The 20,502-nt window shown below is 37.1% G+C and overlaps 2 protein-coding genes and 1 long non-coding RNA gene across 4 annotated transcripts in view; 1 reads left to right on the forward strand and 2 right to left on the reverse strand.

Moving 5' to 3' along the window:
* The window catches only part of LOC103510816 (anaphase-promoting complex subunit 5), a 67,544-nt gene extending 64,099 nt beyond the window's left edge, over positions 1 to 3,445 (reverse strand). For both annotated transcript variants that reach the window (XM_026824780.1, XM_026824779.1), the window contains exons 1-4: positions 3,103 to 3,445; positions 2,267 to 2,364; positions 1,792 to 2,005; positions 1,371 to 1,567 (exon numbers count right to left, since the gene is read on the reverse strand). In XM_026824780.1, coding sequence (XP_026680581.1) covers positions 1,371 to 1,567; positions 1,792 to 2,005; positions 2,267 to 2,364; positions 3,103 to 3,235 — 642 coding nt within the window. In that variant the 5' untranslated portion in view covers positions 3,236 to 3,445. The remainder of the gene's footprint in view (positions 1 to 1,370; positions 1,568 to 1,791; positions 2,006 to 2,266; positions 2,365 to 3,102) is intronic.
* Positions 3,446 to 3,553: 108 nt separating this feature from the next.
* On the forward strand, positions 3,554 to 9,662 carry LOC103510817 (transcriptional adapter 3-B). The gene is made up of 7 exons (XM_026824782.1): positions 3,554 to 3,683; positions 4,978 to 5,146; positions 6,549 to 6,718; positions 7,188 to 7,445; positions 8,064 to 8,281; positions 8,964 to 9,091; positions 9,412 to 9,662. The coding sequence occupies exons 2-7, from the start codon at positions 4,987 to 4,989 to the stop codon at positions 9,645 to 9,647; spliced, it is 1,170 nt and encodes a 389-aa protein (XP_026680583.1). The 5' UTR covers positions 3,554 to 3,683; positions 4,978 to 4,986; the 3' UTR covers positions 9,648 to 9,662.
* Positions 9,663 to 19,973: 10,311 nt separating this feature from the next.
* On the reverse strand, positions 19,974 to 20,452 carry LOC113468111. The gene is made up of 2 exons (XR_003391966.1): positions 20,367 to 20,452; positions 19,974 to 20,017 (listed from the first exon to the last, which is right to left on the reverse strand). It is a non-coding gene; the product is annotated as an uncharacterized LOC113468111 (long non-coding RNA).
* Between the last annotated feature and the right edge of the window lie 50 nt (positions 20,453 to 20,502).

Raw genomic sequence — 20,502 nt, forward strand, 5'->3', positions numbered from 1 at the left:
TACCAACCTACCTTCTCGTAATTTTGTACCTATATAATATCTATACGTATTACCTACATCGGTGAGTTGCAAGTAGCTATTAGTTGCCCATTTGAAAATGTAAAGGGAAAAAGTAGGTACCATGGCAAAAATCCTGTTGGATACAAACACAGAGCAGCAGAATACAAAATTTAAAAAATAGGAAAAAAAAGAAAATAATGAACGTAAGTACTTCTTTTTTTTACCTGAGGTTTTTGTTCCATTTCAATTTCGTTCTGTTTTCCAACTTCAGTCTGTGGACTGAAACAGTGGTACATAGCAATAGGATGTTACAAAAGTTACACTTCTTCCTCTTTTTTGGTTCGAAATCTCCTCATAAATTGGCCTATAGTTACCTACCTTAATAAACCTTTGTTATTATAAGTGGGACACTAGGACACTTACCTACATCTACATACCTATATGTATACCTCCTAAAAAACTGCCTATATACAGTTCTGGACGATCTAAAGCTACTAACACAGATCTTATTTGAGGGTGAATACCTAATATTCTCCAGTAGGTTTATTATACCTATGTAGGTAAGTATAGGTAAATACATAAATATTTACCTATTTATGTATAAGTAGGTAGGTAATATTGTTTGCTTATACCTACCTCTTTACCTCGGGAATTTCATGTTTCCCAAATTACAAGCAGAGAGCTCAGCTGAGGTAGAAGAATATGTTTAACTTAATGTTTTCGAAAATTTCTGTTACCTACTTTCGTGTTTTTCTTCGATACCTAGGTATTTCTGTTCATTCAAGTGAAATACGAAAAGTTCTTTCAGTTTCCTCTCTACCAATCTACTTTCTGCTCTCCCAAAATTTCTCTCTCCCAAAATTTACTTAATTCTCTTCTTTTCCTGGTAAACAGGAGGGCGTGGGTTCAATCCCAGCTGAGGTATGGAATTTTATCCTCAATATAATTTGAGAATTTGACCACAATAATAGTAGTAGCCTACTGCTGGAGTAAAGGGACTTTTCAGTCCTATGCGAGCAGTATAAATAAGCACTATTATTATTATTATCCATGAAGGTATGTAGTGTGTGAATTGAGAAATAATAAAAATTGTAGATATGTGGTACTTAGGTACTCCAAATTTTTGAAAGTACAATCAATAGACTAGCTTTTTGGCCCTTGCTTTCATACAGAGAAAATATTTTCCAGAAACCCTGGAATCCAAACCCTGTGGCTTGGGTCTGATAGTTTTTCTGGACCTGGAATCTGGTTTACAATTACACTAGGTATGTGGTTAGTATCTGGACATGTAACTATCTGGGACACCACATACTGTTCGTAACACTTTACAATCAATAATCTCATAATGCAAACTCCCTAGTTTCTTACCCACCTGTGTTGGCTGATTCTGGAGTAGAAGTATTTACATTTTCTCTCAAGGTAAGAATCCTGTCGACCACAAAACCCTTATCCTTCTCCACTTGTTCTCTACCCTCACGTACATACCGCTCGAATGCTTCAAACACTAAGATAGTCTGAGGAAACGAGAGCTTATCAAAGTGAAGCATCATTCTCCTCAGGAACAAACCTGGAAATATACATCAAAGTGTGGATTGATACTATACACCAAGTTGCCTTGAAAAGATAAAGGTTCATAATGCAATAAAATAATAATAATAAAAATGTTAATTGATCATTTCAGAACACAACACATCCAACCCTGCAAGATTCCTTTTATGGCTTACAACTTGTCTTTTGTGACTTACAATTTACAACCTCCCCTAGAATACCTCCAAGCTTTTCCATACTCACCTACAGGGCTACTTTTATTCACAAGAGGGGACATTTGTCCAGGAAGATCAATGAGCATTTTATTCAAGTTATTGATGGTGTCCATGAGGCCATCAATTTTCTTCACCAAGATTTTATCACAGAGCTTCTCATAGTTAGCAAGGAGTTCAGGCATGAGTTGATACTGTTTGCCTGTCAGTAGCTTATGAAGTTCTGTGAAAGCTAAGTCTGGGCACTGAAAAAAAAGTTGATTTTGTGTTGATTCATTATTGAACATTTTTTATGCAGATAATTTGGTAGGTCAGATACTTGTGTAGAATCACAATAAGTTGATTTTGTGTTGATTCATTATTGAACATTTTTTATGCAGATAATTAGGTAGGTCAGATACTTGTGTAGAATCACAATGATCTCTTCTGTGAACTTACTTTGTACCTAATCTTGGATCTGATCTGACTTATAAATATGGTAAGTAAAACAAGCATTTAAAACTTACATGGATTAGCTTTAGTGTAAGCAGGTAGAAATCACGTAAATGTTGAGGTTTGATTGTAATCCCTCGTTCTCCTTTACACAGGTATGCATTGGGGCGAACTGGAAAGAAACAAGTAGATATTGTAAGTAAATGAAAGAGTGCTTGGTTACTGACAGTCCAGTGGTAACGCGCTTGCTTACCATGCAGAAGGTCCTGGGTTCGAATCCCACCATCGACAAAAATTTGCACTCGTTTTTCGATTGCAAATATTTCAACGGGTTACTTTCTGGTGTTCTTGTGTTGCCAACAAAAATTTGCACTCGTTTTTCGATTGCAAATATTTCAACAGGTTACTTTCTGGTGTTCTTGTGTTGACCCAGCACCTAAATGGGAAGTATTGTGTCTCTTCTCGCCCATCTGATGAGACATGGGATGGGCACATGTTAACACAGGCCACATGCGTCTAATGTAGCAGTTGTTTCATTGCTACGAAATAAAAACGGCGGTGGAACACTCATCTTTTTAAAACCAAAAACCAAACTGACCAATTACTTGCAATGAGTGATTATTAGCTTTTTTTGCTTATAAAGTGACTACTCTAAAATAATAATTTTATTGATAATAAAGAATTGCCTGTTAAATCAAAGGATGATTTCATAGGTAAAGGTCTTTAGTTATAACTTAGAGTTGAAATAAATTGATGTTCAGAAGGGAATGCTAATGAAAAATTACTTACTTTTGTATGAAGAATTGCCTGTTAAATCAAAGGATGATTTTATAGGTAAAGGTCTTTAGTTATAACTTAGAGTTGAAATAAATTGATGTTCAGAAGGGAATGCTAATGAAAAATTACTTACTTTTGTATCTCAATATACACATCTGGTTGATCAGGCAAACAACTGCTATTTTGTACGGAGTGACATGTTCTTTACGCTTTTGAGAAAATCCAACAAAGTTGGAGCTTTCCTTTTGGGTGAGTTTTCCATCCATGTTGGCTGGGTTTGGGTACTTTTTCTGCAAGAGTACCTAGCTTATGTTTGATCTCTTTACGAACAGGATTCAGGAACAGAAGTTCATGATCTGGAAGCAGGTGGGTAAGAGAAATCTTCTGGAGCCTAGATTACTACAGATTATCTATCCGACTGCTTTATTTTCCATAACCCAAGCACAGAAACAATTTTTGAAAAGCAGACACTTTTTTCTGTTAGCAAAAAAATTAGGTAAATTTTGAAAATTCAAATTTCAAAATTACCCGCCATTCGAATTTGCCAATGGCCGCCATCCGCCATCTTTTTTGTTTTGTTTACCAAAATAAAAAGAAAAAAAAAAGAACATTTTCCCAAAGAAAAAGGACCCTATCCCCTATCAAAAAGATAAGAGAAAATATCAAAAGCTCACCTATTTATCTGGATTCTGGACTGTCATTTCCCAGGAACAGGTAATAATCCCATACCGGGCTGTTCAAAATTGGGTCAAAAATATTTGGTGGCAAAAAACCTGTTGAAAAGTTTGTTGGTTATGATTGGATGATTGGTGGTTCTCGGGTAAATAAATTCTACTGATTTCTCATGCTTACAGAACGTTTCTTAAACCATACAGTAAATTAGGGTTTTAATAGTAAGATCAGAGCATACTAAGTTGGATTGTGCTCGTATTGAGATACCATAAAAATTTGAGTTATCATGTCTCTTGCACACTCAACACTCTCGGCAGCTCGGCACAATTTTCAGTGAATCTGATATGGCATAATCCTCAGCCTTTGGAAGCTATGTTTTAGTTAGGGAAAGAATAATGGTACCTACTTAAATAATGACATCAATACAGTAAAACAACATGATCATATTCACAAACTTTTTTTTCTATCTGCATGACAGTTTTAAGGTGGGAAAAAATAAGTACATACCTACCTACCTTACATGTTAACATGACTATATGAGTCATAGGTACCTTTCCTTGAATTGACTGTAGCCTTTTTGATTGACTGTATCATAGACTAGGTTTTGCATCATAATGACAAGTAGGTAGGACATATTTTCGGTAGCGTAGTGGTCAAGACGCTCGCCTGGTAAACAGGAGGGCGTGGGTTCGATCCCAGCCGAGGCATGGAATTTTACCCTCATTCTTCAGTGAATCTGATATGGCATAAGCCTCAGCCTTTGGAAGCTATGTTTTAGTTAGGGAAAGATTAATGGTACCTACTTAAATAATGACATCAATATAGTAAAACAACATGATCATATTCACAAACTTTTTTTTCTATCTGCATGACAGTTTCAAGGTGGGAAAAAATAAGTACATGCCTACCTACCTTACATGTTAATATGACTATATGAGTCATAGGTACCTTTCCTTGAATTGACTGTAGCCTTTTTGATTGACTGTATCATAGACTAGGTTTTGCATCATAATGACAAGTAGGTAGGACATATTTTCTTTTCCGGATATCATTGGAAACAAAAATGGTTTCTGCTAAATGTTGACTTCCTCAGCTCATTCTATGGTGTTTACCCTCAAGCTCCCATGTATTAAAACATCTCCACCAATGAGAGACTGACTCCATAGGTAATTCTTGGAATTTTTTCATGAAACAAATGTCAAAATTTTCCTAAGAGACCCCCTTTATCAGATAACAATTTTAAAGCTTGGGCTTTTTCATTGCTGTCACTTGTTAGCATTTTATTATTTTAATAATATTACTGAACATATTTTTTTTTCTTTTTTTACATGTTTAGAACAGGAAAATGAAAACTAAAGACAGAGACCATCACTCCAAGAGCTCCAAGTCCAAAGACCATGCACTTACCAAACAAATCATACCAAGCAACAATACAACTGAGGAACCATTGGTATTACCAGATCTTCATTTGGTGGATAGGAAAAAATTACCATGTTTCCAAAAGGGTAAGTTTTTTTATAAGCTTTGATGTTACTTAGATTGTCACAACAATTGTTCATTGATAATTGCACTTTGCTAGATTTCATCACCTGACTTGACTTGGATTCAAATGGTTCATCTCTATAAATATGATCTCTCTGATGAATTTGAACTGTTTATTAGGCTTCATTCATGGGGTATATCTTTTCAATATGCAACTTCCATTATATCTTTTATCAGTTAGTTGACCTGAATATCGCTGACTCTAGATATGAGAAAACAAAGCACTATGATTGTTCATTATTGGCAATCTATCACTACAGTACATAATATCCTGTGTAATTTGATAACTTACTGATACCAGTAGTCAGAAGTAATACTACTTTTCATTGTTCCTAGTAGGTAAGTGTATCAAAAAATAGTTCCAACTCAACACCCACAAATATGAGAGTCAGTGTTGAATTGATACCTAAATGATTGCAAATATTGCATAGGTACTGATATTTTTCTAACCCAACCCAACCCAACCTAATCTAACCTAACTTAACCTAACCTGAATTAACCTAACCTATTGGAAGTGGAGGTGGAAGTGAAAATGGAGGTGGAGGTGAAAGTGGAGATGGAGGTAAAAGTGAAGGCAAAAGTGGAGGTGGAAGTGAAAGTGGAGGTGGAGGTGAAAATGGAGGTGGAGGTGAAAGTGGAGATGGAGGTAAAAGTGAAGGCAAAAGTGGAGGTGGAAGTGAAAGTGGAGACGAAAATGGAGGTGGAGATGAAAGTGGAGGTGAAAAGAGAGGTGGAGGCAAATTGGAGGTGGACGTAAAGGTGGAGGTGAAAATGGAGGGGGAGGCGAAAATGGAGGTTGAGGCAAAAGTAGGGGTGGAGGCGAAAGTGGAGATGGAGGTGAAGGCAAAAGTTAAGGTGGAGACGAAAGTGAAAATGGAGGTGGAGGCGAAGGGATATTTCTCTTAGCCTTTTCTAGATCTTTTCTTGTCTCTCCCTTTCTTTCACTCTCCTATCTTACCCTCACTGCCACCCCTCTTTCGCTCTCCTTCTCTCTCCCTCCCTTTATCCCCATTCCTTCTTATCTAATCCCTCACTCTCTCTATCCCCTTCTTTCACAACTCTTTACTCCCTCCTTTTTTTTTATTTCTATCTTGCCTCTCTTTATACCTTCCTCTCTTTCTCTCGAAGAAAAATTTTAACTTTGGATGAAGAAAAAATCACACAAAGAAAATTCTGTTCAGTGTGAATGGGCTAATGGCTTGCTAATAAATAAATAATTTCTAATAAAAGAACCTCTGTTCTCTTTTCCTTTCTCCTGCCCTCTTTCCTTTTCTCTCTTTCTCCCTTTTGCTCCTCTCTCTGGTTTAGATCTTGTCCACCATTTGAACTCCCATTTAACCGTTTACTCTTTCAATTCCTTTTCAGTTATCAGTCGATTCTCCACGGATGCAGTGGGTATGAACGAGATCAACAATTTGGAGGCAGAACTAGAGATGCTCCTGTCTAAAGTTACCCTGAGATCCAGAGCTCTGAGAAAAGAAGCTAACATACCCAACGCGTGCGATAAAAATCGCAAGAAGAAAGGCAAAACTGTGGTAGGTAATAGACTAACACTAGCAGGTTGCCTGAGCTTTGCCACGGACAATTGATTATAACTCGAGATCGGTTTAGATTTTCGAAATGTCCTCTCTTATTAAGAACATATTTGATTAGAATAATTAGACACACTGTTGTACTGTTTTGACTAGGCCGAGCAGAACGTTACCGCGCTCCTCAATATTCCTACCAAATTTCAGGTTTCTATGTGTTTCAAGTTCAGGGGATAGAGCAATCATTGTGTGAATGAATGAGTGCTTGTATCTCGTTTTTATACGTATGAGTAATAGTAAAGATTTTTTACCTATTATTACTTACCTTACGTGTCCGGAATCCCAAATTAAATGTCATTCTACCAATGTTCAGCCACAAGTAAGGCGCGTTCGTTCGCCAGGAGTAAATCATCAGCAATCCAGGTGGTTTCAAGTTGTACCTATTGAATAATACGTATTTGACCTCGTTTCACAGAAGAAGACCAAGAAGGAGACACAGGCCAGCCAGGGAAACGACAAAGGCTCTTCCTGTTCCGAGCCTCTCTTCCCTAGCGAGCTCAAGTCCATTATGACCCAGTCTTTGCCCATCTCGAGACCCGAACCCACGACCTGCGGCTCCGGGCGCCCTCCTGTTCAACCAACAACCATGTGCGGTAAAGTTATGCCGGCAACGAGCAAGTTTTGGACGTTCGTAGAACCATATGTAGCGGAGTTTGTTGATGAAGATTTAACAGTAAGTTCCCCCCTCTAGCAATTCTTGCTTAACTCCATTCACAATAAGCCCACTCTGAGGCTTGGGTGTGGGGGCAATTGCCCCAAAGGATGAGTTAAGCTTATACGAATCTACGAATCCCCCCCTCTATCGGTGCTTTGTAATTTTAACCTTTATGATGACTATTTAAGTATTTTCTAAAGGTGTTTCCACACATAGTCGACGGCGTCGACTATGTGTGGACACAATTTAAGGGTTTGGTAGAGGGAACTGTAGTTACTGAGGTCGTATCGTCCTGAAATCGAAGAGAGGAGACAAGATAAGAGAAAGCCAGCCGTTCCGAGAACAAACCATACCTGTTTAGACCAAAGTCCACCCTGGCCCGGAATTGTTGAGTTCCAAATGTAACAAAATATTTGAGTACCTAATAATGTGTTTGATTTTCCAACTGTGGAATAGAATAGAATATACCTTATTTATACTGCAAGAATGAGAATGAAAAGTCCCTTTATTCCTACAGTCTAAACAAGGTCTTATGTATTTGGTACAGGATAGGTGTAAATTTTATCATAGAAATCTTGCTTGAATTAAAAAAAGGAGAAAAAATACAGGGTATTCCGAAAGTATGTGATTTCCCAGGTGTTGGACGAGCTGATCAGGAAGTATGATGAAGACTCCGAAAGCACCCTATACAATATCCCACCCCTGGGTCCCCTATGGGCGGGGAAGTGGGGAGAGGGGGATCTCCTGGAGGAGAAACATTCAGGCGCTGAGAACTGCAAGAAGTTGAGGAAACCTACCACCGGATCTGACCAGGAAAACGTCAAGGATATTCTCAACCGAGCTGAACAAATATGGTAAGTCATGTGTTTTATAGGTACAGTAGAACCTCGATTATTTCAACTCCAAAATCCATAGTTTTTTCTATATTTCAAAGGATATTCTATCATTTCAACTTCGATCATTTCAACTACCCCCGGTCCCAATGAGTTGAAATAATCGAGGTTCTACTGTACTAATAATATGGAAATTAATTTGCAAAGAAGGCATTTTAGTATCTTATGATCTGATATTCACAAAAGTTGTGAAATTTTAGCTATTTAGGGCTATACAATGAAAATCTCGAAATCCGCGCTTCTCAGGACTTTTCACCTCAGCTTGCTCAAAATTTACAGAGAGATTCCGAAAATTATGGCCATTATTCAGGACCAAAGTTCCGCTATTAAGGGCTTAACAATGACAATTACAGCGCGAACGACATGTCCATAAGCATTGTTAAAGCGCTTAAGAGAGAAAAAAAATGACAATTAACAATAACAATGACAATGAAAAATTAATAGAAAGTAACAATGAAAAAGCTAAAATTAAAAGGATTGCAGGGAGATGTGATAAATTATGTAGGTCAAAATGTGCTGGGGGCAGGCTTCCAAAAATGTACTGTACAGCCTTTATTTAGAGCCAATGTTTCACTATTTAAACATTTATTCATGTAAGATATCAGTCGTCAATAACTATCAAATAATATACTGTCTGTTTCAGTACAAGTAGTAAGCTGGAGTTACCTGACAATCTAGTAGAGAGGATAGTGGGAGCTCTGGTAGACCCTGACTTGTTTCCTGATGACACCAAAAACAACAACAGCCATTGTCATTCTAGAAATATAATAGGTAAGGCGAATAAATACATAGTTGCTTTGAACATAATAAATTTAACCTTACATAGGACATATAGGACAAAGACCATGAGCAAAAGATCACTTTTGTGATCAGGGGACCCTAAAACGGATAATTAAACCCATTTCCTGATTTTGAAAATTTGGACCGAATCCATACTTCTTCATTACATAGGTTCTAAAGATCTAAAGGTTCCCTGAAAGTACTTGTTGTGAGATAAAATAAAAAGCTCAAATTGGATGATGCCCGGGGAATTATTGCTGCTAAATGCAATCTTCTTGTTCATCCAATGGACTTTGTTATTTATCTTTCAGATGAAGATTCAGATACACCAGAACCAAAGAGAAGGCGATACAACGAAGATGAATCTCAACCAGGTAAACTATTGCAATCTTACCCAACCTCTGCCCAATTTAACAATGGGCTATCAAATCAGCCGGACAAACAATGGTGTTGCGGAAGGTTTATTATAAAAACATGGTTTAGACTTTGGAAAAAGAAAAATGTTAATTCTTTAAAAAAAAAGTTCACCTCGAGAAATAAGAAATAACATAGCGAAGCATGAACAACATTCAGGTTCTAATCCCTGACCCTGAGCCTAATAGAACAGTTGCGCTTACTTGGGTGATGTTTCAAAGTCATAGAACAGGAAAAATGACGACCAATGGAATTTTTCTTTTTCTCCTACGACTTCTAGATCCCGAGACAAATCGATTTAAAAAATACCGGTAAATCGTGAACTTTGACGTCACAGCATACGCTCCCGTAGGCGGTTACGTCACATCAAATGTCCCAAGAAAAGCTCCCTTGCAGGCAACACATTAATGTGTTTGTACGCATACGTTTCTGCGCATTTCTTTCAGCTCCTCCGCAAGCGCGCTTTCACACTGGCGCTACCCAGCGAGGCAACTGCCTGAAGTCTGACGTCACACATCTTTGAACCCTTTCATTAGAACGGAAAATGAAAATTGTTTTCAAAATTTTGCTAGCGAATCGCACATTTCTTGAATCCCTGACCCAGAGACCTCTTTGTAAAGTTTGTAACATCAAAGCCGAAAGGTCTAGTCCTTTTTAATGGGGACTTTGATCTTTTTCCAAAGACTTTGTAATTCTAATTTTAATTGAATGAATTCCCTCAGGAGCAATCGGACGAGATCTTGGTGGAGATACTCAAATGAAAGCCCACTCTGAGGCTTGGGTGTGGGGGGCAATTGCCCCAAAGGATGGGTTAAGCTTATACGAATCTACGAATCCCCCCCTCTATTTGTGCTTTGTAATTTTAACCTTTATGACGACTATTTAAGTATTTTCTAAAGGTGTTTCCACACATAGTCGACGCCGTCGATCGATGGCGTCGACTATGTGTGGCCACAATATAAGGGTTTGGTAGAGGGAACTGTAGTTACTGAGGTCTCATCGTCCTGAAATCGGAGAGAGGAGGACAGGATAGGAGAAAGCCAGCCGTTCCGAGAACAAACCATACCTGTTTAGACCAAAGTCCACCCTGGCCCGGAATTGTTGAGTTCCAAATGTAACAACTTTCGAGCTTTTTCAAAATTTTGCTAGCGAATCGCACATTTCTTGAATCCCCGACCCAGAGACCTCTTTGTAAAGTTTGCAACATCAAAGCCGAAAGGTCTAGTCCTTTTTAATGGGGACTTTGATTTTTTTTCCAAAGACTTTGTAATTCTAATTTTAATTGAATGAATTCCCTCAGGAGCAATCGGACGAGATCTTGGTGGAGATACTCAAATGTCAGGAGGAGGTGCGGATGTTGTGTGAACACAATAGAAGTACACTGGAGTCTCTACGGAGGAGAGTGGAGGTGGAACTGGAGAGACAGAAGTGGAAGAGCACACTCAGTGCCATCGAGGAAGAGGTAAAGTCTAAAATCTATTTATTATTATTTGTAGGTTTGATAGGAAGAAGAGATAAGAGCTACATAGGGAAAAGAGTTGAGAGAATGGATGTGAGGATGAGAAAAGGGCGAGGTAAACTGAAGAAAAGGTGGAAAGATAGTGCGAATTAAGACCTGGGTGAGAAAATTTTAACAGGACATGAGGTACGCAATAGGGCTGCCTGGAAGAGACTGACAATAAACGTCGACCCTATTTAAATAGGAAAAGGCTAGGAAGAAGAAGACTCGTAATAATAACAGTGTCTATTCCATATCTCGGCTGAGATTGAACCTGCACCCTTTTGATTACCGGGTGAGACCACTTACATAAATATAGAAACTTACATATTGATGATTTAGCAGACAATCAAAGAGTGCTCCCTACACTTGTCCAGTTGAAACAAATTCATTTCATTCCGAACCTCTAATTGAAAGAAAATACAAAGCCTAGGTTGGAGAGGGGGTATTTGATGGGGGGAGGTATTTGAAGGGATGGAGGGGGAGAGGGAGGTATTTGATCTAACATGAAAGGGTAAGGGGGTGGTGAGCGTAGGAATTACGCTAATAAAGAAGCTGTTTATTGGATTACCTCTTCAGTGTTTAGCGTGATGGACTTCGGCTCTGGAGGTTAGTGGTTCGAGTTCAAGTCAAGTCGTGAAATCAAGCTTACCCCAAAGGTGCGTACAGATTTGTGCACTGCGCCAAATTTGGAGGTTTATCTTGGTACCTACCTCGTACCTCTCGTATTTCACTTAGGTATGTAGGTATTTTATGTTTGATAGAGGGAACTGTACCTGCTAAGGCCTTATCGTCTCGAAATCAAAGAGAGAAGGAAGACAGGATAGGAGAAAGCCAGCCTTTCCGACGTACGAACTTTATCCCTTCAGGATAAAATCCGCCCAGGGCGGAAATTCTAATCCTGCGCCCTTTTCGATCCGTAACCAAAGGACTGGAAGAGGACAACACTGTATTATCTACAAAGTACACAGAGCATGTTTCCCTTTATCAGATAACAATTTTAAAGCTTAGGCTTTTTCATTGCTGTCACTTGTTAGTATTTTATTATTTTAATGTATTACTGAACATATTTTTTTAACATGTTTAGAACAGGAAAATGAAAACTAAAGACAGAGACCATCACTCCAAGAGCTCCAAGTCCAAAGACCATGCACTTACCAAACAATTGTGCAACTTGACTTGTGCAAGATACTGTTTACAAAGAGAAAGTCACAGGAAAGTATTTCGCACAAGGTAATTTAGGTCAGCTACTCACTATCAGGTACACCTGATCAGGTCCGCGTGTCAAGTCTACCTAACACCTGATAGTGAATGGCTGGCCTTACACAATATTTATCATCAGTGGACACTTTGCTTAACACCAATACCTCAATAAACTATCGCTATACAGACCATACACATTTCGGTCTAACGAACTGGTCTGCCTGTTGTTGGGTGGAAGAGCTCCTTTAGAAGAGCCCTGTCATTAAAAAAATAATAAATTCAATTAAAGGTACTTCATTTCCTTAAGCACAACACCATCCTTTTCCGGTATTGAGGTCTTTTGTAGAAAATGGTAAAGAGTTGCAATATTACCAAGTATGTAGACATGTTAATAAAACAGTATCTGTTTGTACTGTACTATTATGTTGTTTAGTAGAAAGTACCACCGTATTATTTGTTTTAGTGCTTGGGCACCAAGATCCTTGTTTTAGTGCTAGGGCTAAGGGCCTTGTTTTAGTGCTAAGACTAAGGTCCTTGTTTTAGTGCTAAGATTAAGGTTCTTGTTTTAGTGCTAAGATTAAGGTCCTTGTTTTAGTGCTAGAGCACTAAGATCCTTGTAGTTCTAAGGCCAAGGTCCTTGTTTAAGTGGCAAGGCTAAGGTCCTTGTTTTAGTACTACTGCCAAGGTCCTGATTAAATCGTGTGTTTTGATCATTTAATGTTAGAATCATTATTATTGATATTACTGGGGTTCCAGTACCTTTAGTTCAAAATATTTGATGCCTTATTGTACTAAGTTTTCTTTTTATGGAGCTACAATTTTGTTTTCCCTTTGTTGACAGTTTTCTTTTTATTTTGTTGAAATCCTTACACTATCACACTATCTTATCCTTATACTTAATTGACTTTAATTCCTCGATAATTAATTGACATAAGCAAGTATCGAACCAAGAACATTTCCCTTGATAGTCTGATTGAGTTTAACCAATTAATTTCATTTTAAAATTACCTATGTAGTGATTTTCTCAAGTTATTCATATTTTTGTTGCTAGCTTGGGCGGGGTGCAATAGTCCTACATACTGGACTCCGCACACAGGAATTTCACCAGAAAAGACCCCCATTTCAATGTAATGTAATGCTAGCTTGGGCTTCAATTTTTTTTTTTCCACTGTTTCCAAGACTGCTGCTGTGGACTTAGGTTCGGTTTATCAATAGCATTTATGAGGCTGTTAAAATTATTGGCTTGTTAAATTAGCATTGATTCAAATGTGTTTTAATAGGCCGATAATTTCAACAGGCCGATAAAACCAATTGATAAAAGGAACCTTAGTGATCCGATCATTAGAATAACATCACCTTTTCCTATCACAGTTTCATCACTTTTTGTACTGTTCTTTGTTCTGTATCATTGTTCATTGATTTAGTTTAGAGGGTTTTTCATATTAGCTTTGATTGTACAGAGTCACAGTACTTATCTATATGGGATTTTCTCAGTTATAGGTAACTGTTTAGTTCTAATGTTATAGTTGTGCTTTATGTTATATTTCTTTACCGATAAGACTTATTGTAAAAAGAAATGTACAAAATGCGAAAAGCGTTTATAATCAAACATTACCTATCCTATTGTATTTCTATAGTGCAAAGCAAGAAAATGGTATGATTAAACCTGGGATTTACAGTTATTGTGAACTCTATGAAAAGGTGCAATATAAGGTGTATTTTCCTTTGGGGAAACTGACCACTGGAAAATCGACAACTGCTCCATTCATTTTCCATTGGAGCAGTGGTCGATTTTCGAGTGGTCATTTTTCCCAAAAGAAAAATACACCTATTCCCTTGTTAATGTTAAGCACGGTGAAATCCTTGTTCAAACCAAATAATTACGACACAAACTAAGTATAACAAATAAAACATTATTGATTTCATCCTAAATTTTAATCTTGAATTTTTATCTATTTTTCAGAGTTTTGTTAGAAAAGTGACATAGTTTATGGTCCAGTTTTATGATTTTCAAAAAGTGTGGGCATAATACCTCAAATCAAATAGAACAGAATATACCTTGTTTATCCTGCTTGAATGAAACTAAAAAGTCCCTTCACCCCAGCAGTCTAAAGAAGGTCTCGTATATTTTATGGATTTAATAATCTAGTATAACTAAAGTTTAAAAGAGTAGACCTTGCCTAATTTAAAAAGAAGACGAAAAATTGACGTAATAAACAAAAAAAAAAATTGGTTTATCATGTCCAAAGTTCAATTTTCTTTTATTTACCGGAGACGCTAAATAAATAATGATGGCTATGGGTAGAATTAGGTAGAAGAAGCCAAGAAATCGGCTTATTGGTTCGTAGTTCACATTTATCCTTAAAGTCTACTCAAGACACTCTTGTGGAGCTACAATTTTGTTTTCCCCTTGTTGACAGTTTTCTTTTTATTTTGTTGAAATCCTTACACTATCTTATGCTTATACTTAATTGACTTTAATTCCTCGATAGTTAATTGACATAAGCAAGTATCGAACCAAGAACATTTCCCTTGATAGTCTGATTGAGTTTAACCAATAAATTTCATTTTAAAATTACCTATGTGGTGATTTTCTCAAGTTATTCATGTATTTTTGTTGCTAGCTTGGGCTTCAATTTTTTTCCACTGTTTCCAAGACTGCTGCTGTGGACTTAGGTTCGGTTTATCAATAGCATTTATGAGGCTGTTAAAATTATTGGCTTGTTAAATTAGCATTGATTCAAATGTGTTTTAATAGGCCGATAATTTCAACAGGCTGATAAAACCAATTGATAAGAGGAACCTTAGTGATCCGATCATTAGAATAACATCACCTTTTCCTATCACAGTTTCATCACTTTTTGTACTGTTCTTTGTTCTGTATCATTGTTCATTGATTTAGTTTAGAGGGTTTTTCATATTAGCTTTGATTGTACAGAGTCACAGTACTTATCTATATGGGATTTTCTCAGTTATAGGTAACTGTTTAGTTCTAATGTTATAGTTGTGCTTTATGTTATATTTCTTTACCGATAAGACTTATTGTAAAAAGAAATGTACAAAATGCGAAAAGCGTTTATAATCAAACATTACCTATCCTATTGTATTTCTATAGTGCAAAGCAAGAAAATGGTATGATTAAACCTGGGATTTACAGTTATTGTGAACTCTATGAAAAGGTGCAATATAAGGTGTATTTTCCTTTGGGGAAACTGACCACTGGAAAATCGACAACTGCTCCATTCATTTTCCATTGGAGCAGTGGTCGATTTTCGAGTGGTCATTTTTCCCAAAAGAAAAATACACCTATTCCCTTGTTAATGTTAAGCACGGTGAAATCCTTGTTCAAACCAAATAATTACGACACAAACTAAGTATAACAAATAAAACATTATTGATTTCATCCTAAATTTTAATCTTGAATTTTTATCTATTTTTCAGAGTTTTGTTAGAAAAGTGACATAGTTTATGGTCCAGTTTTATGATTTTCAAAAAAGTGTGGGCATAATACCTCAAATCAAACAAATAGAACAGAATATACCTTGTTTATCCTGCTTGAATGAGACTAAAAAGTCCCTTCACCCCAGCAGTCTAAAGAAGGTCTTGTTTATTTTATGGGTTTAATAATCTAGTATAACAAAAGTTTAAAAGAGTAGACCTTGCTTAATTTAAAAAGAAGACGAAAAATTGACGTAATAAACCAAAAAAAAATTTGGTTTATCATGTCTAAAGTTCAATTTTCTTTTATTTACCGGAGACGCTAAGTAAATAATGACGGCCATGGGTAGAATTAGGTAGAAGAAGCCAAGAAATCGGCTTATTGGTTCGTAGTTCACATTTATCCTTAAAGTCTACTCAAGACACTCTTATTTAAATAGTGTCCATTCAACATTCATTTCCCCAAGTTTCAGTCTTTTTTTCCATTTTCTTCTCCCTGTTTCTTTCTTTTTCCCTTTGGAAACTTCATTAGAAAATGAAATAATTCAGAAAAAAATTCCTCTCAATATTTGCTGAATTCATTAAGCCTTGAATTTTTTCTCTCTTGCTTGAATAATTTCATCAACTCTGCTGTCCCTTTTCTCTCTCTTTCTCCCACTCCCTCTCTCCTATCTCTGTCTATCTGTTCCTTCTCCCTCTCCTTCCATTCTTCCTCCCCTCTATCAAGCCACCTCTCTAGACGTCTTGAAATTTTCTTTTTAATGAGTAATTTTTGGTCTCTATTGAACATTACGCAATTAGAAAAAAAAATTCTCTCTCTTTTTCAAACTCATTTTTTTGCTGAAGAAGACGGAGGTTGCAAGTTGCAAAACGAGTAGATTGATTAATTTATTCATGCATTTTTTTTTTTTGTTTTTTTTTTTTTTTTAGCTAAATTTTTTCCCATTTAGAAGCGCAACTTTTTCGAAAACCCTTAGGTAGGTACTTGAAACAAATCCATCAGGCAAAAAGAAAGCGAAAAGACTGGAATTCGGAAAATCAGGTTGCTGAGTTTCAGTAATACCTCTTGATTGTCCACTGTTCCTGGCTTTTAGACCCTCTCAGAATTTTTGCCTCCAGTTTTTCCCAAGCTCAAAAAGGCAAAATTTTATCTACAAAAAAAAAAAAAAAAAAATCAATGCCCATTTTTCAGTGGGTTAATGTAGATGTATTATTTGGGCCCATTCATTGTTCAGCCGTGTTGTTATGTCTAATGATAGGGGAGGGGCCAGGCAGGGCGGCACCCGACTCAATAACAGGACAAATCATCCTTAAACAAACACAATACCAGGGATTCAGAACAAGTGCGTCCAATCAGACACTGGGAGGTATGGGAATCAGGAGGGGCGTGTTACACCCCCTTCCTCTAAGTCATTCTTTTTGACCCTAAACATTTTTTTTTTTTTTTTTTTTTTACAACTTTTAGTGTGTCTTTCAGATAGCCATAGATTCCAATGTTCGGTTTGGACGTTCTCAGTTTTAAAACAATTTACAGAAGGGGTTGTTGTTTTTTTTTTTTTTTTTTTTTTTTTTTCACGAAAGGATCTACCTATTCTCCCCGGCGTTTTTGAATGTACTCGTCTCTTGATGTGAGGCCAATAAAAAAGGGTTTTTTTTTTTTTTTTTTTTTTTTTTTGTACATATAGGAACTTACATATTGATGATTTAGCAGACAATCAAAGAGTGCTCCCTACACTTGTCCAGTTAAAACAAATTAATTTCATTCCGAACCTCTAATTGAAAGAAAATACAAAGCCTAGGTTGGAGGGGGTATTTGATGGGGGGAGGTATTTGATGGGATGGAGGGGGAGAGGGAGGTATTTGATCTAACATGAAAGGGTAAGGGGGTGGTGAGCGTAGGAATTACGCTAATAAAGAAGCTGTTTATTGGATTACCTCTTCAGTGTTTAGCGTGGTGGACTTCGGCTCTGGAGGTTAGTGGTTCGAGTTCAAGTCAAGTCGTGAAATCAAGCTTACTCCAAAGGTGCGTACAGATTTGCGCACTGCGCCAAATTTTGAGGTTTATCTTGGTACCTACCTCTCGTATTTTACTTATGTATTTTATGTTTGATAGAGGGAACTGTACCTGCTAAAGCCTTATCGTCTCGAAATCAAAGAGAGAAGGAAGACAGGATAGGAGAAAGCCAGCCGTTCCGACGTACGAACCTTATCCCTTCAGGATAAAATCCGCCCCGGGCGGGAATTCTAATCCTGCGCCCTTTTCGATCCGTAACCAAAGGACTGGAAGAGGACAACACTGTATTATCTACAAAGTACACAGAGCATGTTGAATACAATGCAGATTACAATTGTAAGTTTATCTTATCCTGTCTATTGGATTTGCACTTTTTATTTTCTCTCGCTGTGTGTTTGATCAACTTATTTTATGCTAATGTAGCTACTAGCTTTATTAGAGGAGGTAGAATCTTCCGCCAATGAATGTCACCAGATGTGAGAGTTTGTAATGGTCTGACGCTGAGCTTTAAGTAAATAATGCTAGAGGAACTTTAGCTTTACTCACATACCTACCTTTCTAATTACTTGGGCATTCTCATTGCACAGTGAAACAACAATATCATGCATTTTTTGTATCAAATAGGTACCTTCCTACCTCAGCCTCATGAAGACAATAAAATTGAGGGGCTGGGTTGTACATTCCATTGAAAAAAGGCTTCGTAAAGAGAACCTAAGTCAGCCGTACCTAACTTTAATTTTCTTTGGAAATATCTGAACGATGTCATTTGAATATACGTAAAACTATCCAAAGAAACGTAAAATTGAAGCCCAAGCTAGCATTACATTACATTGAAATGGGGGTCTTTTCTGGTGAAATTCCTGTGTGCGGAGTCCAGTATGTAGGACTATTGCACCCCGCCCAAGCTAGCAACAAAAATATGAATAACTTGAGAAAATCACTACATAGGTAATTTTAAAATGAAATTAATTGGTTAAACTCAATCAGACTATCAAGGGAAATGTTCTTGGTTCGATACTTGCTTATGTCAATTAATTATCGAGGAATTAAAGTCAATTAAGTATAAGGATAAGATAGTGTGATAGTGTAAGGATTTCAACAAAATAAAAAGAAAACTGTCAACAAAGGGAAAACAAAATTGTAGCTCCATAAAAAGAAAACTTAGTACAATAAGGCATCAAATATTTTGAACTAAAGGTACTGGAACCCCAGTAATATCAATAATAATGATTCTAACATTAAATGATCAAAACACACGATTTAATCAGGACCTTGGCAGTAGTACTAAAACAAGGACCTTAGCCTTGCCACTTAAACAAGGACCTTGGCCTTAGAACTACAAGGATCTTAGTGCTCTAGCACTAAAACAAGGACCTTAATCTTAGCACTAAAACAAGAACCTTAATCTTAGCACTAAAACAAGGACCTTAGTCTTAGCACTAAAACAAGGCCCTTAGCCCTAGCACTAAAACAAGGATCTTGGTGCCCAAGCACTAAAACACGGTTTGGAATCATACAAAATTTCGTCCTCTTCTTTAGACTCGGGACTACAATCTGATGTTAACATTTAATAAAGCAATTGCAAATGGGTAAAAATTATTAATAAATGGTCGATTCCTACGTTAAAAGCAGTGAAAAATCTAAATCTGAGGTCAAAACTCCGAAAAAATAACTGTAAAAGGTCGGAAATTCAATTTTCATTTTCCGTTCTAATGAAAGGGTTCAAAGATGTGTGACGTCAGACTTCAGGCAGTTGCCTCGCTGGGTAGCGCCAGTGTGCAAGCGCGCTTGCGGAGGAGTAGAAAGAAATGCGCACAAACGTATGCGTACAGACACATTAATGTGTTGCCTGCAAGGGAGCTTTGCTTGGGACATTTGATGTGACGTCATCGCCTACGGGAGCGTATGCCGTGACGTCAAAGTTCACGATTTACCGGTATGTTTTAAATAGATTTATCTCGGGATCTAGAAGTCGTAGGAGAAAAAGAAAAATTCCATTGGTCCTCATTTTTCCTGTTCTATGACTTTGAAACATCACCCAAGTAAGCGCGACCCTGAGTCTATTAGACTCAGGGTCAGGTATTAGAACCTGAATGTTGTTCATGCTTCGCCATGTTATTTCTCGAGGTGAACTTTTTTTTTTTTTTCAAGGAACTGACATTTTTCTTTTTCTGAAGTCTAAACCATGTTTTTATAATAAACCTTCCGCAACACCATTGTTTGTCCGGCTGATTTGATAGCCTATTGTTAAAGTGGGCAGAGGTTGGGTAAGATTGTAATAGTTTACCTGGTTGAGATTCATCTTCGTTGTATCGCCTTCTCTTTGGTTCTGGTGTATCTGAATCTTCATCTGAAAGATAAATATCAAAGTCCATTGGATGAACAAGAAGATTGCATTTAGCAGCAATAATTCCCCGGGCATCATCCCCGGGCCCCAAAATTCCCCGGGCATCATCCAATTTGAGCTTTTTATTTTATCTTACAACAAGTACTTTCAGGGAACCTTTAGATCTTTAGAACCTATGTAATGAGGACGTATGGATTCAGTCCAAATTTTCAAAATCAGGAAATAGGTTGAAGTATCCGTTTTAGGGTTCCCTGATCACAAAAGTGATCTTTTGCTCATGGTCTTTTTCCTATATGTCCTATGTAAGGTTAAATTTATATGTTCAAAGCAACTATGTATTTATTCTCCTTACCTATTATATTTCTAGAATGACAATGGCTGTTGTTGTTTTTGGTGTCATCAGGAAACAAGTCAGGGTCTACCAGAGCTCCCACTAACTTAACCTAACCTGAATTAACCTAACCTAACCTATTGGAAGTGGAGGTGGA

This window comes from Diaphorina citri, unplaced genomic scaffold (assembly GCF_000475195.1).
Source record: "Diaphorina citri unplaced genomic scaffold, Diaci psyllid genome assembly version 1.1 scaffold647, whole genome shotgun sequence".
Taxonomy (NCBI): Eukaryota; Metazoa; Arthropoda; class Insecta; order Hemiptera; family Psyllidae; genus Diaphorina; species Diaphorina citri.

Excerpts from the sequence above, each read along its gene's own strand:
- LOC103510817 (XM_026824782.1), top strand. The coding sequence starts at position 4,987 with ATGAAAACTAAAGACAGAGACCATCACTCCAAGAGCTCCAAGTCCAAA. Across the intron at positions 6,719-7,187 it reads AGAAGAAAGGCAAAACTGTG|AAGAAGACCAAGAAGGAGAC; the intron begins GTAGGTAATAGA and ends CTCGTTTCACAG. Across the intron at positions 8,282-8,963 it reads AACCGAGCTGAACAAATATG|TACAAGTAGTAAGCTGGAGT; the intron begins GTAAGTCATGTG and ends TGTCTGTTTCAG.